At 37.8% G+C, this 26,118-nt stretch overlaps 1 protein-coding gene across 1 annotated transcript; it reads right to left on the bottom strand.

Annotated features, from left to right (window-relative positions):
- Positions 1 to 666: 666 nt before the first annotated feature.
- sh3d21 (SH3 domain containing 21) lies at positions 667 to 26,000 on the bottom strand. Its single transcript, XM_060869978.1, has 17 exons — positions 25,811 to 26,000; positions 24,415 to 24,572; positions 24,256 to 24,313; positions 23,861 to 23,973; positions 23,224 to 23,314; positions 23,060 to 23,106; positions 22,933 to 22,975; positions 22,405 to 22,499; positions 22,025 to 22,123; positions 21,615 to 21,660; positions 18,798 to 18,860; positions 18,437 to 18,554; positions 17,419 to 17,578; positions 7,272 to 7,343; positions 4,400 to 4,557; positions 4,254 to 4,317; positions 667 to 3,798 (listed from the first exon to the last, which is right to left on the bottom strand). Exons 1-17 carry the CDS (start codon positions 25,812 to 25,814, stop codon positions 3,766 to 3,768), a joined length of 1,422 nt encoding a protein of 473 aa, XP_060725961.1. The 5' UTR covers positions 25,815 to 26,000; the 3' UTR covers positions 667 to 3,765.
- Between the last annotated feature and the right edge of the window lie 118 nt (positions 26,001 to 26,118).

The following is a 26,118-nucleotide window of genomic DNA, read 5'->3' as shown; positions in this document are numbered from 1 at the left end:
GAGAATCAGTTTTTGTACAATGATGTTTTTATAATTTTTGGTCAGCCATTTGCACCATTCCACTAGGCCCTTTGTTCTTGTTATTTGTATTTTTTTACACTTTATGCCTTACATGTAAATAGTATTGTCAGTGCTATGCAGAGTCTTATATTACATGAATAAATTCTTAAATCACATCAGTACATTTTATACTGAATTCAACGCCCTATCATTGGTTTATTACCTATCATTACTTTTTATTGTTCAACATATATTTTGTTATTTTTTTTAAGCTCAGCTTAGGTAAGTGGGTTTGTAAAGTACTCAATACCAACTATCAAATGTTCTAACACTGGCATTTTATTGCATAGATCAGACATTGCTTAAGCTAACATTTTATATAAGCCAAAATCAGTGTCGTCATTGTGAACAGTCAAATAAACAGTCTGAAATTACTCTTCAGTCTGCTAGTTATCAATCTTTGGAACATTTGTTGTAGCATGTCATATATCAGGGCTGAAGGCTGATTCATCTGCAGAATTTACTTTTTATTTAACATGTTGAGCAATCTATTACCTGTGAACAAAGAAAGCAAAAGCAAAAACTAACATACAGAAGTACTCAACATCTAGATCAGTTCTGAATCTAATAAACACATAGGATTCAAACAAAAGCTAGACAAAGACATTGTGAAAACAGGAACTTTAATAAGATGATAAATCAGTAAAAGCAAAGCACAATAAATAAAGAAAAGGAAAAAATATAGAACCAAAGAAGACTTTAACTTAAACGTACAGGGTTGCCCTCTGCTGGTCTTGCAGGGAAGTGTCCCATATATCAGTAATATTGTATTGTATACATTGTAACAGTCCCAGAAACTGAAGGGAATCTACATAAAAGGTCTACAATGTGACTTCTTTCACAACTGGTATTAACTGTTATCTGTCTCAGGCGACACTAAACACAGGTCTGAACAGGGTCATATGCAGCTTATGATCTTGCAGAGATTAACTTGGATGTGTGCTATTTATTACATTTACATCATTACATTTGTAGTGTGAGCTGCATGTTACTTTTCTTTACATTATTGTTGACAGTGATGTAGGTTTGAAGAGGAATATAAGAGTGAGATTGTTTCTGGAAGAGTTAGAGTTATAATGAGTTGCTTTTGGCAAATCTGTCAACCCTTTTAGTCAGGAAATGTGATCTGAAATCTGAAGATACTGAAGACACATTTGAGATGTACCAGGTGGGAATACCTATCTGTCTGAGGTGTGTTCACATCTGAATCTTTTACACTACTACTTGATACAACACAGAATTAACTGATAAATACCACCCCCTTGAGGTAAAAAAACAACTGGTTGACCAGTTTGCACTACCTAAATAAATTGCTAAATAAAGTAGATTTGTTATACGGCACAGACGCCGACCAACAAAAGAAGCTAAGTCAGTAAGCAAACATAGTGTACGTAATGTTCAAATTATATACCAATTACATAATATATTATATAATAATTATATAATATAATTATATATTATAAACTCAGTGGTCCATTTGCAATATTTAGTATTCATCAGCATGCCAGTTAGGAAGTGTGCTGATAAATGAGATAAACGAGACTATTTTAATTAGACTGTCAGCAGGTACACTAACACAGTATTTTTGATATATTAGAAGAGGTATTTTATAGATTGTATGCGAGTGTTGTATAATAAAAAAGTAGTAAATGCTGATAGCTCACTGTGCATTGCATAAACAATTCAACAGCAAATGACATTGTCCTATGTAAATAATTGATATTAAATTAATGTAATAAAGCATGACATCATATATATTCTGTCAGGGCATCATATATGTATTGTCTACAGCACCCTACATAAGTATTCACCCCTTTTTCTACATGTGTTACAAACTGGAATTGATATATACTGTACTTAAGTGGGATTATGTCATAAATCTACACAAAACAGCCCACAATTAGCAAAATTGTTTACAAATAAAGCATGTAATAGTTATGAAGTTGCATAATTAATAGACTGGATCCCATTTGTGTGCAATTATGTCACATACACAACAAACTATAGCTAATATAGATAAGGACATAATTCTGGCAAAGTATCAATTAGGCTTTGGCTCTAAAAAAAACAATCAAAATTTAAATATTATGGAGATCACAATATTTAAATATATTACTTATATTTATGGTACAAAAATGATTGTCTTAAGGAGGCTAAATATCTAATCTATGAGTTTGACACCAGTGGAGATGAATATGTATGCAATCACAAGTTTAACTGCAACACTCACAATGAAGGCTGAACAGAAGGAGAACAGCAAGGCAGTCAGGCCCATTGCCACAGAAAACCGTAAAAAACAACAACAGGAATACTAGTCAAATTTCACTCCAGTGATGGCATGCTAGTTTTTGCACTTAAAAATATTTACAAGAAGCTAAAAAAACCGCTATGCAGTCAGCAGCTCTGTCTATGTGAGGTAGCAATGCTAGCCGCTGTTCCACCATGCCAATTACCCAAATAATTTGAGTTTAATTAATAAAATATATTACATGGCTGATGCCAGGTCACGTTAGTTATTTTAATACATCCACTTTTATTCCATCACCTTAAACTCACAAGTTTAATAATGAAGCTCTAGTGTCACAGTGAAAATCCTAAAGTAACAGTGCAGTTCTGTAACAACAGGCAGCATAATCCTTAACCTAAGCAAGCTTTTGTGGTGTACACAATTAAATAGTCACAACTGTAACACAACTCAGTTTAAACTAAAGCAAGGCAAGAAACTTTTTTTCAGCCAAGTGCATCTTGGCCTTTAAATTAGTCTCATAATTCTGTGTCATATAATTATATACACATTTGTTATAGAGAAATACACTGATGTAACATCTACCACCTTATAAAACTGTAAAGAAAATGATATAAATACTTCACATCAAAGGTTCGCTTAACTGACATCATTAATGCATTGGTTCACATTTTCAAAATATAAACCTCAGCTCTGATAAACCATAAGTAATGTCAAGAACATTACAAGGCAAGTAAACAAACTTATTAACTGAGATTTGTTATTGCTTTGATATTGTTTCAATATCAATTAGTGCTTGAACTGAACAAGTCTACAAGAATATGTATTAGCTCATTAACTAGCTTTTTAGCCTCAATTGTTAATGTTGTCACTTAACATCCTCAAACAGGTTCATGACAGTTTTATTTATATTAGTTATTTTCACTCAATAATGATAGCATTGATTAAGGTGTATATCATTTTGAGAATAAAAGTTTATTAATTAAAATCAACTCGGTTAATGTTAACTAATGTGCAACACAATGTTCGTTGAGTGAACCTTAAAGCATTACATACGTTTTCAAAAAAGATAATGATATGCGTACATGGTAACATGCAACACAACTCTACACACACAAAATAAAAGTCTTGGTGTCACAAAAATATTCTGTGAAAGAGAACATTTATCTTGTCGTATAACCAATAATTGCTGTTTAGAGATCCTTTAGAATGAAGTTTGCCCTATTTTAAATTTTATATATATATATATATATATATATATATATATATATATATATATATATATAATTCAGAAAGGCTGAATAATTAACTGCTGTGAGGTCTGATGTGTGCGTCTCCAGGTCAGTCAGCATTGTGTCTTAACTCACACTCTGTCATGAAATCCTGATTCAGCATTCCATTGAGAGCAACACACCACATTAAAACCACAATCTCAAGTTGAAATCTTCATTGAGTTGTAATTACTTCTGCCTCCTCAGCACTTGCACCTCATCCTGCAAACAGTGATCATTTTAATAAACAGACTGATAACTTCTTAGTTGTATTGCAGATTCATCAAATAAAAAGGGTTCCCAGGGGATGTGGTTCTACAAGGATCCAGTAAGATCTTTTTAAAAGTTTCTTTAGTCTGGATTAAACAGATATATAATCTATATATAATGAAACAAATATGAATGCAATTTTATTATATTCCACTTTAGGAATACTTTCTTCTTGACAAAAATACAAAGGTTGAGTTTGATTTGGGTTAAAGTTGTTTTCAAATATCATCAGTCCTGATAGCTGATACAGGTCATAATGTTGTTTAAAAAAAAACAAAACACTTTTACTACTATCGAATAAGAGAACAATAGCTGTAGGAACATAAATCTGTCCTAATAATATTTCTTTTAATTTTACAATAACAACAGAATTCTATTTTGATCTACAATATTTTGACGTTGCTTACCTGTAATTTCATCCGTTTGCTCCTTTCATCATTGAGCTCGTCTTTAAGCTCTTTCATGTCTGTACTGTTTTAAAGATAACAGTATTTTATTTCATGATTATTAAATATGACTTATACTAGAAAATCTGTCTATAGATGTTACTCACTCATGTCGGGTTTTGAACAGTTCCATCTCCATGCGCAGTTCTTTCAGTTCAGCTAGAACCTGCGTCAGTGTTGGTAACTCTGAGGGTTTTGTGTCTGTCTGAGTGGAATGTTGAGGTGCTGAAGCCTTGTTGTTTGATGGTAAATTATTTCCTGTGGCCTACAGAATGTATTTTTCGTTTATTATTGTAGTTATTTTATAATTTATTATCATTAGGGCTGCAGCAATATAAAAATGAGATCCCTACCCTGTTAAATAAGTCTGAAATAGTCAATTTTGGCATAGTTAATCACCATGACTACAGTGCCTTGCAAAAGTATTCATACCCACTGAACTTTTTCACATTTTGACATGTTACAACCACAAACAAAAATGTATTTTATTAGGATTTTATGTGATAGACCAACACAAAGTGGCACATCATTGTGAAGTGGAAGGAAAATGATAAAGGGTGTCCAAATTTTTTTTACAAATAAATATCTGAAAAGTGTGGCATGTATTTGTATTCAGCCCCACTGAGTCAATACTTTGTAGAACCACCTTTCACTGCAATTACAGCTGCAAGTCTTTTGGGGTATGTGTCTACCAGCTTTGCACCTCTAAAGAGTGACATTTTTGCCCATTTTTCTTTGCAAAATAGCTCAAGCTCCACCAGATTGGATGGTGAGCATCAGTGAACAGCGAGTTTCTCAATTAGATTTAGGTCTGGACTTCTAACACGTGAATATGCTTTGATCTAAACCACTCCATTGTAGCTCTGGCTGTATGTTTAGGTCATTATCTTGCTGGAAGGTGAACTTCCGCAACAGTCTCAAGTCTTTTGCAGACTCTAACAGGTTTTCATCTAAGATTGCCCTGTATTTGGCTCCATCCATCGTCCCATCAACTCTGACCAGCTTCCCTGTCGCTGCTGAAGAAAAGCATCCCCACAACATGATGCTGCCACCACCATGTTTCACGGTGGGGATGGTGTGTTCAGGGTGATGTGCAGTGTTAGGGTTCCGCCACACACAACTTTTGAATTTTGGCCAAAAAGTTCAATTTTGGTCTCATCTGACCAGAGCACCTTCTTCCACATGCTTGCTGTGTCCCCCACATGGCTGGTCACAAACTGCAAACGGGATTTCTTATGGCTTTCTTTCAACAATGGCTTTCTTCTTGCCACACTTCCATAAAGACCAGATTTGTGGAGTGCACAACTAACAGTTGTCCTGTTGACAGATTCTCCCACCTGAGATGTGGATCTCTGCAGCTTCTCCAGAGATACCCATGGCCCTCTTGGCTGCTTCTCTGATTAATGCTCTCCTTGCACGGCCTGTCAGTTTAGGTGGACGGCCATGTCTTGGTAGGCTTGCAGTTGTGCCATACTCTTTCCATTTCCGGATGATGGATTGTACAGTGCTCTGTGAGATGTTCAAGTTTTGGGATATTAATTTATAACCTAACCCTGCTTTAAACTTCTCCACAACTTTATCCCTGACCTGTCTGGTGTGTTCTTTGGTCTTCATGATGCTGTTTGTTCACTAAAGTTCTCTAACACACTTCTGAGGGCTTCACAGAACAGCTGTATTTATACTGAGTTTAAATGACACACAGGTGCACTCTATTTACTAATTAGGTGACTTCTGCTGGCAGTTGGTTTCACTGGACTTTAGTTAGGGGTATCAGAGTAAAGGGTGCTGAATACAAATGCACACACTTTTCAGATATTTGGACACCATTTATAATTTTCATGCCACTTCACAATTATGTGCAACTTTCTTTTGGTCTATCTCATAAAATCCCAATAAAATACATTTTTTTGTGGTTGTAACATCTCAAAATGTGGAAAAGTTCAGTGGGTATGAATACTTTTGCAAGGCACTGTATATTATGCGTCCAGTAATACATGTAAAAACAGGTGAAATTATTAAAAAACATCAGAAAACTAGAGAAGTTTTTCTGTTATTATTTTTCTATTATCCTAACAAAATAAATGAATACTTGCCCAGCTTTTATGGTATACTGAGCTGAGCTGGGATGCTGTATGGCTGTATGAGATATTTAAATTTTAGGAAGTAACTGCAGGAATTTCTTGAGGAGTAAGACGACAAATAACAGAAAATATATCATTTTTAAAGTGACAGTATCAGACCTGCCAATCATACTAGATTTTAATACATCAGAGTTACTAGAATTTATCTATTCTAGAAGTGTACGGTCAACTCCAAATCCAGAATTGATTTCCCATAACACATTACAGCCTACAAACATGGCTGGCCAGGACTACACTTCCCATCACACATGGATCTTGTCTTGCTCTCAGACACCAGACACATGTCCACAAAAAGTTATTATTAATTGCCCTAGTGTTGTTATTTACTAAATGCCTGAACTTTTCCTTGTTTACATCTTTTGACTCACATTTTGGATCTGTTTGTCAGTTTCTTTGTCTAAACTGCATTTGAATCCAATTCTTCCTCCTCTTCATGATAGGAACATATCCAACATATCCTGTGTGCTGTATTTTCCCTAATAATATTAACTCAATCTTTCCTCACACACGCAGCATTTTATATATATAATATTTTTGCTTTTGCTTAAAATCAAAATCAAATCAAATTTTATTTGTCACATATGACATGCAGTGAAATGCTTTTAAAATGTTGGTAATATACCCTGATGTTTTTCAGGCTAAATGGATAATAAATTCACCAAACATCTCTGGCTGAAAAAGTTCTCAAAAGACTGGGAAGAGGGCCTTAAGGAAAGGAAAATACAGCCTAACTGATCATATTTTTGGTTTTAGAGATTATCGTATTTCATGCATATTTATAAGCATTTTGTATTCAGGCAAGACATTTCTGTTGTGGATGTAATTTGTGATTTCAAACCTTGGGAGGAACTAGAAGCTTTGAATCGGCTCCGTTTGTTTCTGTTGATGCTTGGTTGGTGTCACCGGATGCCTTAAGAGAATAATAAGGGATTAATCACATCTTCCCAAGCTTTACACTTGCAGGTACTGGCATATGATACAGTACTGTCCAATAGCAAAAGATTTTGAATATATGAAACATTGCTGTATTCTCAATACTGCTTCACTCACAGTGTTTGAAAAGTCTTGTATAGTAGTGTGCAGACCTAACATATACAGTAGTAGTGCAGACCTGACATCTCCTAACACTTGGCAGTTGCTGGTTAAATCAGATCCACAACCTGTAAGACCCCATATGTTTAAGATAAGATAATATCTCAGAAATCTTGGGGGTCTTGTATGTATAACTTAACCATCCTTGCAAGTGTAATAGTGCACATGATTAATTTTTATTTAACCTGTGGTACCAGAAGAAGCAGTTTCTAAGATACATTGAATAATATTTTAAAATATATTTTCTACCATAAACCATTTAGAACACATTTTTCCCTGTTCCCAGAGAGAGTCAGCATCGAGTCACTCACTGCGCCTATTAGAATAGCATTACACCCCCCACCCCCCACATCCGGTCACCCTCTCTCTGTCTCTCCCTCACACACTCTTACTCTCACTTTCATGCTATTGTCTACACTTCCAAGCAAAATTAATGGTATCAGTACAGATACAATCTAAAAATATAGCTGCAAGCAGCGATGGCGGGCCTTCGCACGTTTGTTCATCGCTATACGGTGCCTTCCAGAAAACAATGCACGGTGGGCAAGTGCATCAAGTGGGTAAATATCAGTGGACTATTTTATGTTGTTACTGACCCATTTGGGGACTGTAGGTAAATGAAACCCCACATTCTGACCTTTTTGTCCACACTTAACAGCCAACAAATGTGATGTATTTGTCAAATTTCAAGTTAATCTAAGCACACCAAAAGACTTAAATATGCCTGAAAAAGAAAGTAAAGTTTGACGCTTTGCCATGTGAACAGCGTTCAAGATAGCAAAAATCCCTACGCAATTTATCATCTACAACGTCTAAGCATCATGTTGACCACTTTTGGTGTCAATCGCATGAATCCTCTAGGAGGAGTATTTAAAAGTCCATTGCATGCAACTGTGAAAAAATCCACCTTTGTGACTGACACACTTCCTGGTGCCTGTTGGTGGCGCTATGTCCGAGATTCACAATAGGCACATCGATGCGATCGGAATCCTTGGCCGAACATACACACCACGTGTCATCCCAATAAGACATTTTTTGCTTTAGATATTAGACATTTCCTGTTTCTCTGAATTCGCCATAACTTAGTCGCCTCGCCATGGCAGCACCGTTCGAGATATCAAAAATCCCTTCGCAATTTAGCAAGTGCAATGTCTCCGCATCATGTTGACAACTTTTGGTGTCAATTGCATGAATTCCCTAGGAGGAGTATATAAAAGTTCACCACATGCAACTGTTGTGACTGACACACTTCCTGGTGCCTGTTAGTGGCGCTATGTCCGAGATTCACAATAGGCACATAGATGCGATCGGAATCCTTGGCCGAACATACACACCGCGTGTCTTCCCAATAAGACATTTTTTGCTTTAGATATTAGACACTTCCTGTTTCTCTGAATTCGCCATAACTTTGTCGCCTCGCCATGGCAGCACCGTTCGAGATATCAAAAATCCCTTCGCAATTTAGCAAGTGCAATGTCTCGGCATCATGTTCACAACGTTTGATGTCAATCGCATGAATTCCCTAGGAGGAGTATTTAAAAGTTCACCGCATGCACTTATAAAACAATCTAAAATGGCCAACTTCCTGTTTGGCGGAGCTCATAGTTTAGAGCGCGAAAGTTGTTCGGGTCGATGAGATCTATATGCGTACCAACTTTCATACATGTGCGTACATAATTGCCCGATCTGTGCACCAATGTTTGTTTTTGCATTAGAGGGGGCGCTACAGAGCCCCCCTGCCACGCCTGTATTCCAACCTTTGTCCAAACCTAGTGTCGCGCGACTCTGACATGTGTGCCAAATTTCAAGAGTTTTCGAGCATGTTAAGGGACCCCAATTGGCCAATGTGTGGGGAAAAAAAATAAATAAAATATAGCTGCAAGCAGCGATGACGGGCCTTCGCACGTTTGTTCATCGCTATACGGTGCCTTCCAGAAAACAATGCACGGTGGGCAAGTGCATCAAGTGGGTAAATATCAGTGGACTATTTTATGTTGTTACTGACCCATTTGGGGACTGTAGGTAAATGAAACCCCACATTTTAGACAAACGGGGGCGCTAGTGAGCCACTTAAGAGACACACCTTTGTCTGACCTTTTTGTCCACACTTAACAGCCGACAAATGTGATGTATGTGTCAAATTTCAAGTTAATCTAAGCACGCCAAAAGACTTAAATATGCCTGAAAAAGAAAGTAAAGTTTGACACGTTACCATGAGAACAGTGTTTGAGATATCAAAAATCCGTTCGCAATTTCGCATCTGCAATATCTCTGCACCATGTTGGCCAAGTCTGGTCTCAATTGCATGAATCCCCTAGGAGGAGTATTTAAAAGTTTACTGCATGAAGCTGACAAAAAATCCACCTTTGTGACTGACACACTTCCTGGGGCCTGTTGGTGGCGCTATACCTGGGACTCACAATAAGCACATAGATGCGATCGGAATCCTTGGCCGAACATACACACCGCGTGTCATCACAATAAGACATTTTTTGCTTTAGATATTAGACACTTTCTGTTTCTCTGAATTCGCCATAATTTTGTCGCCTCGCCATGGCAGCACCGTTCGAGATATCGAAACTCACTTCGCAATTTAGCAAGTGCAATGTCTCGGCATCATGTTCACCACTTTTGGTGTCAATCGCATGAATCCTCTAGGAGGAGTATTTAAAAGTTCATTGCATGCAACTGTGAAAAAATCCACCTTTGTGACTGACACACTTCCTGGGGCCTGTTGGTGGCGCTATACCCGGGACTCACAATAAGCACATCGATGCGATCGGAATCCTTGGCCGAACATACACACCGCGTGTCATCACAATAAGACATTTTTTGCTTTAGATATTAGACACTTTCTGTTTCTCTGAATTCGCCATAACTTTGTCGCCTCGCCATGGCAGCACCGTTCGAGATATCAAAAATCCCTTCGCAATTTAGCAAGTGCAATGTCTTGGCATCATGTTCACCACTTTTGGTGTCAATCGCATGAATTCCCTAGGAGGAGTATTTAAAAGTTCACCACATGCAACTGTTGTGACTGACACACTTCCTGGCGCCTGTTGGTGGCGCTATGTCCGAGATTCACAATAAGCACATCGATGCGATCGGAATCCTTGGCCGAACATACACACCGCGTGTCATCCCAATAAGACATTTTTTGCTTTAGATATTAGACACTTCCTGTTTCTCTGAATTCGCCATAACTTTGTCGCCTCGCCATGGCAGCACCGTTCGAGATATCAAAAATCCCTTCGCAATTTAGCAAGTGCAATGTCTTGGCATCATGTTCACAACGTTTGATGTCAATCGCATGAATTCCCTAGGAGGAGTATTTAAAAGTTCACCGCATGCACTTATAAAACAATCCAAAATGGCCGACTTCCTGTTGGGCGGAGCTCATAGTTTAGAGCGCGAAAGTTGTTCGGGTCGATGAGATCTATATGCGTACCAACTCTCGTACATGTGCGTACATAATTGCCCGATCTGTGCACCAATGTTTGTTTTTGCATTACAGGGGGCGCTACAGAGCCCCCCTGCCACGCCCGTATTCCAACCTTTGTCCAATCCTAGTGTCGCGCGACTCTGACGTGTGTGCCAAATTTCAAGAGTTTTCGAGCATGTTAAGGGACCCCAATTGGCCAATGTGTGGGAAAAAATAAAAAAAAAAAAAAAAAAAAAAAAAAAAAAAAAAAAAAAAATAATACTCCCGAGGAAAAACAATAGGGCTTCGCACCATTCGGTGCTCAGGCCCTAAATATAGCTGCAAGCAGCGATGACGGGCCTTCGCACATTTGTTCATCGCTATACGGTGCCTTCCAGAAAACAATGCACGGTGGGCAAGTGCATCAAGTGGGTAAATATCAGTGGACTATTTTATGTTGTTACTGACCCATTTGGGGACTGTAGGTAAATGAAACCCCACATTATAGAGAAATGGGGGCGCTAGTGAGCCACTTAAGAGACACACCTTTGTCTGACCTTTTTGTCCACACTTAACAGCCGACAAATGTGATGTATGTGTCAAATTTCAAGTTAATACAAGCACGCCAAAAGCCTTAAATATGCCTGAAATAAAAGTAAACTTTGACACGATGCCATGGCAACAGTGTTTGAGATATCAAAAATCCGTTCGCAATTTCGTATCTGCAATATCTCTGCGTCATGGTGGCCAAGTCTGGTCTCAATTGCATGAATCCCCTAGGAGGAGTATTTAAAAGTTTACCGCATGAAGCTGACAAAAAATCCACCTTTGTGACTGACACACTTCCTGGGGCCTGTTGGTGGCGCTATACCTGGGACTCACAATAAGCACATAGATGCGATCGGAATCCTTGGCCGAACATACACACCGCGTGTCATCACAATAAGACATTTTTTGCTTTAGATATTAGACACTTTCTGTTTCTCTGAATTCGCCATAACTTTGTCGCCTCGCCATGGCAGCACCGTTCGAGATATCAAAAATCCCTTAGCAATTTAGCAAGTGCAATGTCTCGGCATCATGTTCACCACGTTTGATGTCAATTGCATGAATTCCCTAGGAGGAGTATTTGAAAGTCCATTGCATGCAACTGTGAAAAAATCCACCTTTGTGACTGACACACTTCCTGGTGCCTGTTGGTGGCGCTATGTCCGAGATTCACAACAGGCACATCGATGCGATTGGAATCCTTGGCCGAACATAAACACCGCGTGTCTTCCCAATAAGACATTTTTTGCTTTAGATATTAGACACTTCCTGTTTCTCTGAATTCGCCATAACTTAGTCGCCTCGCCATGGCAGCACCGTTCGAGATATCAAAAATCCCTTCGCAATTTAGCAAGTGCAATGTCTCGGCATCATGTTCACCACTTTTGGTGTCAATCGCATGAATCCTCTAGGAGGAGTATTTAAAAGTTCATTGCATGCAACTGTGAAAAAATCCACCTTTGTGACTGACACACTTCCTGGGGCCTGTTGGTGGCGCTATACCCGGGACTCACAATAAGCACATCGATGCGATCGGAATCCTTGGCCGAACATACACACCGCGTGTCATCACAATAAGACATTTTTTGCTTTAGATATTAGACACTTTCTGTTTCTCTGAATTCGCCATAACTTTGTCGCCTCGCCATGGCAGCACCGTTCGAGATATCAAAAATCCCTTCGCAATTTAGCAAGTGCAATGTCTCGGTATCATGTTCACCACTTTTGGTGTCAATCGCATGAATTCCCTAGGAGGAGTATTTAAAAGTTCACCACATGCAACTGTTGTGACTGACACACTTCCTGGCGCCTGTTGGTGGCGCTATGTCCGAGATTCACAATAGGCACATCGATGCGATCGGAATCCTTGGCCGAACATACACACCGCGTGTCATCCCAATAAGACATTTTTTGCTTTAGATATTAGACACTTCCTGTTTCTCTGAATTCGCCATAATTTTGTCGCCTCGCCATGGCAGCACCGTTCGAGATATCAAAAATCCCTTCGCAATTTAGCAAGTGCAATGTCTTGGCATCATGTTCACAACGTTTGATGTCAATCGCATGAATTCCCTAGGAGGAGTATTTAAAAGTTCACCGCATGCACTTATAAAACAATCCAAAATGGCCGACTTCCTGTTGGGCGGAGCTCATAGTTTAGAGCGCGAAAGTTGTTCGGGTCGATGAGATCTATATGCGTACCAACTCTCGTACATGTGCGTACATAATTGCCCGATCTGTGCACCAATGTTTGTTTTTGCATTACAGGGGGCGCTACAGAGCCCCCCTGCCACGCCCGTATTCCAACCTTTGTCCAATCCTAGTGTCGCGCGACTCTGACGTGTGTGCCAAATTTCAAGAGTTTTCGAGCATGTTAAGGGACCCCAATTGGCCAATGTGTGGGAAAAAAAATAAAAAAAAAAAAAATAAAAATAAAAAAAAAAATAATACTCCCGAGGAAAAACAATAGGGCTTCGCACCATTCGGTGCTCAGGCCCTAAATATAGCTGCAAGCAGCGATGACGGGCCTTCGCACGTTTGTTCATCGCTATACGGTGCCTTCCAGAAAACAATGCACGGTGGGCAAGTGCATCAAGTGGGTAAATATCAGTGGACTATTTTATGTTGTTACTGACCCATTTGGGGACTGTAGGTAAATGAAACCCCACATTTTAGACAAACGGGGGCGCTAGTGAGCCACTTAAGAGACACACCTTTGTCTGACCTTTTTGTCCACACTTAACAGCCGACAAATGTGATGTATGTGTCAAATTTCAAGTTAATCTAAGCACGCCAAAAGACTTAAATATGCCTGAAAAAGAAAGTAAAGTTTGACACGTTACCATGAGAACAGTGTTTGAGATATCAAAAATCCGTTCGCAATTTCGCATCTGCAATATCTCTGCACCATGTTGGCCAAGTCTGGTCTCAATTGCATGAATCCCCTAGGAGGAGTATTTAAAAGTTTACTGCATGAAGCTGACAAAAAATCCACCTTTGTGACTGACACACTTCCTGGGGCCTGTTGGTGGCGCTATACCTGGGACTCACAATAAGCACATAGATGCGATCGGAATCCTTGGCCGAACATACACACCGCGTGTCATCACAATAAGACATTTTTTGCTTTAGATATTAGACACTTTCTGTTTCTCTGAATTCGCCATAATTTTGTCGCCTCGCCATGGCAGCACCGTTCGAGATATCGAAACTCACTTCGCAATTTAGCAAGTGCAATGTCTCGGCATCATGTTCACCACTTTTGGTGTCAATCGCATGAATCCTCTAGGAGGAGTATTTAAAAGTTCATTGCATGCAACTGTGAAAAAATCCACCTTTGTGACTGACACACTTCCTGGGGCCTGTTGGTGGCGCTATACCCGGGACTCACAATAAGCACATCGATGCGATCGGAATCCTTGGCCGAACATACACACCGCGTGTCATCACAATAAGACATTTTTTGCTTTAGATATTAGACACTTTCTGTTTCTCTGAATTCGCCATAACTTTGTCGCCTCGCCATGGCAGCACCGTTCGAGATATCAAAAATCCCTTCGCAATTTAGCAAGTGCAATGTCTTGGCATCATGTTCACCACTTTTGGTGTCAATCGCATGAATTCCCTAGGAGGAGTATTTAAAAGTTCACCACATGCAACTGTTGTGACTGACACACTTCCTGGCGCCTGTTGGTGGCGCTATGTCCGAGATTCACAATAAGCACATCGATGCGATCGGAATCCTTGGCCGAACATACACACCGCGTGTCATCCCAATAAGACATTTTTTGCTTTAGATATTAGACACTTCCTGTTTCTCTGAATTCGCCATAACTTTGTCGCCTCGCCATGGCAGCACCGTTCGAGATATCAAAAATCCCTTCGCAATTTAGCAAGTGCAATGTCTTGGCATCATGTTCACAACGTTTGATGTCAATCGCATGAATTCCCTAGGAGGAGTATTTAAAAGTTCACCGCATGCACTTATAAAACAATCCAAAATGGCCGACTTCCTGTTGGGCGGAGCTCATAGTTTAGAGCGCGAAAGTTGTTCGGGTCGATGAGATCTATATGCGTACCAACTCTCGTACATGTGCGTACATAATTGCCCGATCTGTGCACCAATGTTTGTTTTTGCATTACAGGGGGCGCTACAGAGCCCCCCTGCCACGCCCGTATTCCAACCTTTGTCCAATCCTAGTGTCGCGCGACTCTGACGTGTGTGCCAAATTTCAAGAGTTTTCGAGCATGTTAAGGGACCCCAATTGGCCAATGTGTGGCAAAAAAAAAAAAAAAAAAAAAAAAAAAAAAAAAAAAATAATACTCCCGAGGAAAAACAATAGGGCTTCGCACCATTCGGTGCTCAGGCCCTAAATATAGCTGCAAGCAGCGATGACGGGCCTTCGCACGTTTGTTCATCGCTATACGGTGCCTTCCAGAAAACAATGCACGGTGGGCAAGTGCATCAAGTGGGTAAATATCAGTGGACTATTTTATGTTGTTACTGACCCATTTGGGGACTGTAGGTAAATGAAACCCCACATTTTAGACAAACGGGGGCGCTAGTGAGCCACTTAAGAGACACACCTTTGTCTGACCTTTTTGTCCACACTTAACAGCCGACAAATGTGATGTATGTGTCAAATTTCAAGTTAATCTAAGCACGCCAAAAGACTTAAATATGCCTGAAAAAGAAAGTAAAGTTTGACACGTTACCATGAGAACAGTGTTTGAGATATCAAAAATCCGTTCGCAATTTCGCATCTGCAATATCTCTGCACCATGTTGGCCAAGTCTGGTCTCAATTGCATGAATCCCCTAGGAGGAGTATTTAAAAGTTTACTGCATGAAGCTGACAAAAAATCCACCTTTGTGACTGACACACTTCCTGGGGCCTGTTGGTGGCGCTATACCTGGGACTCACAATAAGCACATAGATGCGATCGGAATCCTTGGCCGAACATACACACCGCGTGTCATCACAATAAGACATTTTTTGCTTTAGATATTAGACACTTTCTGTTTCTCTGAATTCGCCATAATTTTGTCGCCTCGCCATGGCAGCACCGTTCGAGATATCGAAACTCACTTCGCAATTTAGCAAGTGCAATGTCTCGGCATCATGTTCACCACTTTTGGTGTCAATCGCATGAATCCTCTAGGAGGAGTATTTAAAAGTTCATTGCATGCAACTGTGAAAAAATCCACCTTTGTGACTGACACACTTCCTGGGGCCTGTTGGTGGCGCTATACCCGGGACTCACAATAAGCACATCGATGCGATCGGAATCCTTGGCCGAACATACACACCGCGTGTCATCACAATAAGACATTTTTTGCTTTAGATATTAGACACTTTCTGTTTCTCTGAATTCGCCATAACTTTGTCGCCTCGCCATGGCAGCACCGTTCGAGATATCAAAAATCCCTTCGCAATTTAGCAAGTGCAATGTCTTGGCATCATGTTCACCACTTTTGGTGTCAATCGCATGAATTCCCTAGGAGGAGTATTTAAAAGTTCACCACATGCAACTGTTGTGACTGACACACTTCCTGGCGCCTGTTGGTGGCGCTATGTCCGAGATTCACAATAAGCACATCGATGCGATCGGAATCCTTGGCCGAACATACACACCGCGTGTCATCCCAATAAGACATTTTTTGCTTTAGATATTAGACACTTCCTGTTTCTCTGAATTCGCCATAACTTTGTCGCCTCGCCATGGCAGCACCGTTCGAGATATCAAAAATCCCTTCGCAATTTAGCAAGTGCAATGTCTCGGCATCATGTTCACAACGTTTGATGTCAATCGCATGAATTCCCTAGGAGGAGTATTTAAAAGTTCACCGCATGCACTTATAAAACAATCCAAAATGGCCGACTTCCTGTTGGGCGGAGCTCATAGTTTAGAGCGCGAAAGTTGTTCGGGTCGATGAGATCTATATGCGTACCAACTCTCGTACATGTGCGTACATAATTGCCCGATCTGTGCACCAATGTTTGTTTTTGCATTACAGGGGGCGCTACAGAGCCCCCCTGCCACGCCCGTATTCCAACCTTTGTCCAATCCTAGTGTCGCGCGACTCTGACGTGTGTGCCAAATTTCAAGAGTTTTCGAGCATGTTAAGGGACCCCAATTGGCCAATGTGTGGGAAAAAATAAAAAAAAAAAAAAAATAAAAAAAAATAAAAATAATACTCCCGAGGAAAAACAATAGGGCTTCGCACCATTCGGTGCTCAGGCCCTAATAAATACTAATAATAATACTCCCGAGGAAAAACAATAGGGCTTCGCACCATTCGGTGCTCAGGCCCTAAAAAAGGTAGAACTTGCTGCCAACAACATTGATGGTAATGTCAAAAATGGGCTTTCCTTAAAAAAATGTCACAAATGTCAGTTTTAGTGTGTACAGGAAACACTTACAGGTGTGTGTGTTGGCGGTCTCCTCTGTGGAGGTTTGACCCTGTTGGCTGTGGGATGGTTGAGTTTAGTAGAGGACACGTCAACTCCATCAAACTGGTCTGAATCTTTGGGCTTACAATCCGTGGGCTTTGGTGAGACAGGAGGCTGGTCATCACTTAGCCTAAAAAAGAAACATGCAATTAGAAGTCACCCTCATGCTATGTCACACTTACATAATGTATACTGTATGTTAGTAATGTTTTAGGTGTACACAAAGTGGGAAAACTGGAAACACCACTGAAATACAAATGAAAAAAAAAAATGAAATACAAATCTAAGGACTTTTATTTTGCATGATCTAAGGTGTGTGGTTCCTGGTTGTTCCACTAACCTTTTTGTGGTGCCAATTTTAACACCAGCACACCATTTTGAAGATATTTTCTTTTAAATATTCTTATACCACCATGCTGTTGAATCCTAGACCCTGATTGGTCAGAAGGAGTTGATGAACTGTGATACTCTGGCTGTAGTTCAGATCACAGGTTTATATAAATTCACTCATTCCTAATTTGCTATTCCTTCTTTAGTAACAACTCATTTACGGCAGGTGAGATACATATTCTAATGGTAATAACAAATGAATAAATCAAAAGTGTTATTTAACAAAGACAATCATATATTTGTAACAGTTGTTAAGTTTTTCACCACTGGAGAATCCTCAGGGTGGAGGACTTTGTGCTTTTAGTGTGTGTTTAGTAACTTAAATATGTTAAATATGTTCAGTTGTTATAATTATATTTATTGTATAAATTGTAATTTTATGTTCAACAACTGAGGCACTGGACTATTCAGATCCCTAAAACATTATTCTTATTATATTAGTGTGCTATAAATTATAATAACTGTGCTATTAACTTTTGTTTTAAATCACATTGTTTGACATTATGTTTGGATTATTGGATTATTATTGCACATATAGTTTCAAATAGGAAATCTAAGTTAAATATGTTAAATATGTTTGTTAAAAATGTTTACTTACTTGGATACAGGCTTTTGTGGCTTGTCTTTAATGGGAGGTGGTGCGGTTTTGAAAAGACTAGGCAGCTTTATTTTTCCAGGAATATCACTTTTGAGATCTTTGGCTTCTGACTTCTCATCTGTACACAGAAATAAATAATGTGCTTTTCTAAGTGAAATGAAAGTAAAGATCTTTTGCATTGTATCTGAACTAAATTTATGAACATAAATAATAACAATTTGATACAATTATCTAAATGAGCAATCAGTACTCAATAAATGAGTAGACCTGGCAGGTCTAAACTTTACAGTCACTGATTTCTTTAAATAGAATTATAAAAAAACAAATAAGTATAAATTTCTTCCAAGCCAAGATATATTACCTTTGGATTCTGTCTTTGTGTTTGCTTCAGTGCTGATTTTATCCATTCCAGGAGCTTGATTTACTATCATACCAAAAATTAGATGTTAGTATGGAAAAGGTTGCATGATTGCATGATTAATCATGAACCCTATGGACAGTTGTAGATATTTTCAAAAGACATAAAACTGCAAATGTATATGTACTAGAGAATTTAGTGCAAGAGGTCTCTAGGGTTAGTAATTAGTAAGTAGTTATTAATATGAATAATAATAGTGTCATTACTGATTGAAGAAGATCTGTATGTGCCGAGTGTGTTGAAAATGATTAGTTATTCATCATCGAATTAGCATAACTACTATTAATTATTGCGTAAATACAGAAAAACTGATAAGAAATGTCCAGAGTGGGGCCACTGAGCGGCCTTCCCACAGCACTTGGGAGTTTAAATAGATGATTTGTATTAAGGAAATATAGTGGAAAATTAATTGTGAAATGAATAGTGGTTAAATGATAGCACATACAGAGTTAACAAATTCTCTAATTAATTGTATACAATATTTTCTTGCCTACTATAGAAAAACGCTGGTACATTTTAGGTAAAGAAGGGTGAAATAAGACAAATAAGACTAGAAAGGTGAAATAAATTAGCTGAGGAAACTATGTGACACTTGCCATATTCATAAGCTTTCATCCATGAAGCTTTGTGACTGTGCTCATAATTATTTGTGACCCGGTAAGTATTTTAGTCATACTCTAACAGGAGATAATTCCTTGATTTGTTAATCAATATGTGATATCAATATTACCCCAGTGCCATTAATTATTATATATTATTGTAGTACTTTGCATTGTAATATACTGTTATATATATATATATATATATATATATATATATATATATATATATATATATATATATATATATATATATAAATATTATATATTTCATTATATATTATATATTATATATTATATATTACATATTATATATTATATATTACATTTCTGTAATATATATATTACAGAAATGTATCTGTGTTCCATGTTTAAGAATAGGCTCCACAATCACTTTGGACCTCTACATCTTACTTGAGGTAAATAATGAATGTTATAGTACATGAATCACAAAAATTTCTACGTAAATATAAAAGGTACTTGATAACCATGCACATGTTATGTTCCGTTATATTGCGAAATCAAATAATCAAATAACGAGTCACACTAAACCAAAGGGTCAAATTTTGAGCTCACACATAATGTACAATCAGGATAAATACAGAAAATAATTGTATAACGTCAAAAAACTATTTCCCACCATCAGTAACCTACACGAGGCATGTTAGTTACTTATCCATACAATATCAAAGCTTAAATACAATTTAGGAGCACAGTCCACACTCTCCATTCTCACAGTCCATATTTGTGTTGTAAAAATCTTAACCAAGTGACATCAAAATAGTAAAACCTAGGCACTGGAATGATAATAGACAAACACTATACAGCACATTAGACTGTACATACCCTCTCAAAGAAATTAATATCTTGGTTCCAGCATCTGCCCTGACACTTTAAACATCAAGCTTCCTGCACAAGCTGCTTTCTTCTCATGTGTACTCAGATAATAAGTCCTCACACAGGCCTACAACTTCCTGTTAAACTGTCATAAGCATCGCCATCCTGTGGGCGTCTGTATACTACTTTAGCAAAGATTCAGATTTTTGTCAGAGAAAGAAGTGGGGAATAGCTTTTGGATTTAAAACATAGGTTAATATAAACACATTATTTATCAGGAATGAGCTTTTTGAAGTTTTTCTTTTTCTAGTAGAAATACAATATACAACAGAAGTCACAGGGGTTTTAGCACTTTTTGAAAGCTTATCTGTGTTAAAATAAAACCACTTCCTGTACACGTTGTGTCAGCCAGTTATCTAAGCATTTCACATCCTTTTTTCGGACTGCCAGCGCAAACCAGTTTCTCAGGTGTCTTAAGAAATATTAGCTTACGCTAAATATAGACTTGTGACATAATGGTCCAGAACTGCTATTATTGCTGAAGGTGTTTTTGTAAATATAATTTGTGTGTACAAATAGTCATCTATTTCAAAAAGACAAATCTGCTCCAGAGTGTGATTACAACATATTTAACATTGTGTTCTAGATTGAGATATAGATAATCTTAGTCACTGCATCATAAAATTCTTGGTACAGTATACAGTCATTATTGTTCTATTCTTTACGGAATAGAAATGAACAAAAGCAAAAAAAAAATATAATTGTTTTACAAGACCGGTATTTACAGTATAAACCGTAGGACTATGTAGCCTCAAATAAAGCTTAAATATTTACACAACAAATGCATGAGTGAATATGAGAGTTGATCAAGTTTGAGATGTTGTATGTTCACTTCTGTCTATTTTAGATGTGCTAAATTTATGCCGCAACTGATTTTGCATTTATATTGTATTAAGCTATACACTATGTGTACAGTTTGTATAATAATTCAAATGACACTGGGTTGAATCTAATTTTCACAGGCTGCATACTGAATAAAGCAAGAACATCAGAGCAAAGAGTGTTCTAAACGTGTTATTCACAACTGTCATTCCTCACCATAAAAATACCATAGGCAATTATTACTGTATTAAGATTATACACTATAAATCAGAAATTAGCATCCATCCCTGTGAGAAGTAAATCTGTTTCTTGACAAACAGCTCAACAGCTCACTTTTACATAAGATCACTTTGGCATGAGAACTTCTATCTCCAGAAAAAAAAACTTCTGTGAATAAAAGTGGCCCCAGAGCAGCTATTTAAATGTGTGTCAGTTGTCTTACCTGAATGCTTTAATGTTCCACGTCTCAGCGGTGGTTGGCTTTTTTCCTAACAAGGGAAATACAACAAACTGGATTTAGAGTCTCTTTTGGTTTATTGCTCTTTCCATAGTGGAAACATTTTGTTACTGACTTCCGCTTTCATTATAACGGATGTCTCTGATTCACTGCCATTAAACAAGTTTAAAATAACAGGAAAAATGCAATCACAGAAAGCCCACATTACAGTTAACTGTGAGAACACAAACCAAACCAGTAGCATGCTGTATTTACTTACTACTAAATGTAATCTCTAAATAAATTAGTCTAAAAACTGAACTTATAAACAAACTCTGGTGAAAGGCTATAAATAACGAAGATAGACTCTCATTCTCCCACACAGTGATAGTGTGAGAACTTCTCCGCCCACTTACTTGGAGATCCTCCATTGGGATTATCATGGCGAAGTTGTCAGGGAAAAAGCCCCTTCTCCCGTTCAGTTCTCCTTCCCACCAACCCTCATCCTCAGTGACCTTCAGGATAGAAGTAAAAAGCAGTCAGACACACTTACTCAGAAAATAAGGAAGCAGAAATGAATGAAGAATTAAAAGCATTAAAAATTATTTTAATTCATGTTGACTGCTTAATTAATCCCTTACATAATAGTCCTTTTTTTACATGAAATGTCAGAAGTATATATATAAAACTCATTGTAAGAAGAAGTTAGTGAGGGAGGAAGTGACACAAGCTGTACTGTGACAGGTGAACATAGGCCAAGACAATAATGCATTCAGTGCTAAAAGCTAACTCAGACCTTGTTGATGATGGTGACAATTTCTCCCTTCTTTAGATCTAGCTCATCCTCAGAAATGGCCGTGTAGTCGAACATGACCTGGCAACATTCTTTACCTGTAAGACAACAGAAACAGGAATGTCTAGTGTGTCAAGCTGGTGAACATTGTGACGTGACACCAAAATAATTGCTGTACATATTTAGCTCATGACTAGTTATCCACCAGAAGCAGAGTGAATGGTGGCAGACATAATGCATCACATTATGGACCAGATAGAGATGTAAAATAATTATGAAGCACTGATTCATAAAAAATCCATTCTAAATGTGATGACATGATAGTTCAAGCCAACACCCCAACGGCATACAGTAATTTATGGAAATCCCAGGAGACACCCAATGATTTTTAAATGACATCTATGCTTACATTACCATACAGCTAGATTTTTGATGCTTTAATGATTCATGAGTCATCAGAACAGGCCTAACAGGCTTATATAAAATCTCACAAACCAGCTGGATTTTGGTGAATGCACACATTCTACTTACTGTTTGTCTTTTTGCGTATACTTGCTCTCTGTTGTTGTGTTCCCTGTAAAGAAAAAGACAGATTTGTTAAAGTTATTTCAGTACTTGTACCACAGATTCTTCTGGACAATGCCTCTCTGTTATGTACCTCTTTCATGAAGATGGCCTCAGAGAGTTTAGCTCTGCTCTTCAAATCTGCATATCATTAAAAATGGTTAAGAGAGACAAACAATCATTTTCTTTATTATTTTTAGTTGAAATATATAACAAATTATCACACATTGAATATAATGTCAAAAACTATAACCAAACCTTTTGGACAGACAAAAATTTCTTTCACAAAGTTTGAAGGAAATGCTCCTATTTTTCCACCTTTTTTCCCCATCCACCACCCGTCTTCAATCTATGAGCAGATTCAAAGGAAAAAGTTAAAACCACTTGAATTAATAAGACTTTACAATCTTAAATGTTACTCAACTGTACTAGCAAAATATCAGCATCTACACAATCTAATAGTGCTACAGTGGTTAATGTTGTCCCTGATTCAATACTGTATTAACATTAATGAGTTTCATGCTCTCCCTTTGGGTTTCATTTGTTTTGTCCAGTTTCCTTCCACATCACAAAACAGTGTTATTTTTTTAGTGGCACCAGTAACTGTATAGCATAGTACACTAGTGCTACTGTAGGTAATTGTGTTTCGTGCATGGGGAATAGACTGGTTGTGATGGTTCAGATCCATTACCCAGACCAGGATAAAGTAGTCATTAAAGATTAAACAATGTTTATTAAACAATCGGTTATTTAGTGACTTGGTAACATGCAATCATAGTGATAATTTATGTTATAGATATAATGCAAGTGAAAAAATAGTCAACTAAAGACTGAATAATTCTTTGATATAGAACATTGCACAAGAGGTTCTTTGTGAAAAGCTTGCTGCACATACCTCTCTGATGATCTCTATGATCTCCCCGACAACTAGCTCAAGTTCATCTTGGTGTTGTGGGGTGAAGTTATAAGTCACTTCGCATTTCCTGCACTGCTCCTTCATTGTCTTTGCTGAAATGATAAATAACCAGAAAAATTATAACCAGTTAGAGAAAGTCTAACACTCTGTCAAGCAAATAGAAAAACTAAAATGGCTTGGCATGTGACATTTTCATACCTTCTTTTATAAACTGAAAGTATTTATAACTGTTTGTGTTACAAGTAGCACTTATTTTGCTGTTGTGATAGTGATAGTGATAGGTCTAAGTGAAACCTTGATTCAGCTGATGCTGTAGAAAAGATTTAATGGTGTGTTGGGGCTATATAGGAAATGAACCTATAAAAAATACATACATTGTCTTATGCTTCGTGGCTCCCTCTTACTGTCTCCTTTTAAGTAAACAGGCACCTCCTGTATTTGCAGAGATTGGAAGTTAGCAAGAAAGAACACAGAAAAAGTCTGTAACTTTAAAAACGTCAAAGACAAAAAAAAAAAAAAAAAACAGATCAGACCTTGACAAAGTTTTCAGGAAAGATGCCTCTCTTTCCCCGAAGTTCTCCTTCCAGCCAGCCCTTCTCACTGGACTCTGTCACGTTCTTCACCACGTCACCCGCATGCATTGTTATCTCATCCCCCATCGTCCCCTCAAAATCTAACAAAACCAGGACCTCTGACATAGACAGGGACATGGAGAATATCAGAATATATATTAGTGAAGGTAAGAATTTAACTTTGCATGGTGCTAACGCTTATTTTAGTGCCATGATTTGTACTGATGCTACAATTGCTGTTTCCTACCTAGTTAATGCCATATGCTTTTCACACTTGTAGGCTGTGCACCAGTGTATTAGACAATGTTATTAATAATAAACTTATTATCAGCCAAATCAAAATGGGTAGCTGCATTGGCTTGCAAAGTACTGTAATGTGTTTCAACAGGCCAGAAGGTATGTGGTATGTGGCATGTAAATCCAGGTGGAGTTTCACTCCAGACTTTGCTAGATGTAAGATTTACTGAAGAGATTTTAAATCCACGTTAATCAACTTTTCCTAGACAGCATGTGTCTTATCTGCTACAATTTTATTAATTAGGGTTTTATTAGGGAAATATCCAGACTTAGGAAGTCACTTAGAGAAGTTACGACAAAGTCAACAATCTCATCACAGTATTATTGTGTTCTACCTTCACAGGACAAAACTTACAGTAATAGTTCTCACTTAGAAGTAATCTACTCACAAACAAATCCCAAACTAAGCTCAGGTTTGACTTAATTAAAGCTTTTGGACTGAAGTGTATTGATAGTGTGAATATTAGGTTTGTGAATAGTTTTCCTGGAACAGCTAGAGATCCTGAATCCTGATACCATAATATTATGAAACTAAATCCTTGTGTGACGTAATAGAGATCACAATGAAAAAAAAAAAATGAAATTATGTCCCAAACTACTTCATACAACAATGCTTTTATTTAAAATGTTAATGATATGTCCAAGGCAGTTGTACAGAAGTTAACAATATATATGTTGTATATATACAATATATTAATTCATTGATTGTTATTTATAGTTTAATTCTTTTCACAAAACTGACAAAGAAATTTTAAAAATTGTCCAGTCAAATGTAATTACCCAAAATACCTTAACACAGGAAATTATCTTTCCTGAACACAGAAATTGTTAAGAAACTTCTCATTACACTTTCAACACTCTTTTTTTTTTACTTTTTACACTCAACGTTTATATAATTTTTAATATCTAAAACCTCTATAATAATCTAAAAATGATCAAAAAATCTGTTCCTTAGCTGACATTCCGTCTATGAATCACTATGAAGAACTGTACTACTCTGTCCAAACACCAACAGAATCTGATTTTAAATGATTCCACCCATAAAAGTGCAGTGACTTACCCATTGCACCGATTGTTTTGGTGAGTCCTCTCGTGTAGTGTCAATATACTCTGGAACTGTGAGAACTCAATAGCACAAGATACACAAGCAAAGCAATGGCAGTCCCAGTCCTTCTTTCTTTAGTCAAATATTAACTCTGAGGCAGTCTTCTTAGCTAGTCATGACAAGCTAGAAGACGTGATTGTCTATGTGTATACGCACAAAGGAGAGAGAGAGAGAGAGAGAGAGAGAGAGAGAGAGAGAGAGAGAGAGAGAGAGAGAGAGAGAGATTAAGGAAGAGAAACAAACAGGTGAAACAGGTTTCTGTT

Source organism: Tachysurus vachellii, chromosome 5 (assembly GCF_030014155.1).
Source record: "Tachysurus vachellii isolate PV-2020 chromosome 5, HZAU_Pvac_v1, whole genome shotgun sequence".
Lineage (NCBI taxonomy): Eukaryota > Metazoa > Chordata > Actinopteri > Siluriformes > Bagridae > Tachysurus > Tachysurus vachellii.
Note: the sequence above shows the minus strand (reverse complement) of the source record. Positions and strands in the feature narration are given on the sequence as shown.

Excerpts from the sequence above, each read along its gene's own strand:
- sh3d21 (XM_060869978.1), bottom strand. Across the intron at positions 22,124-22,404 it reads TTGTCACCATCATCAACAAG|GTCACTGAGGATGAGGGTTG; the intron begins GTCTGAGTTAGC and ends TCTATCCTGAAG. Across the intron at positions 7,344-17,418 it reads GACCGCCAACACACACACCT|GCATCCGGTGACACCAACCA; the intron begins GTAAGTGTTTCC and ends TATTCTCTTAAG.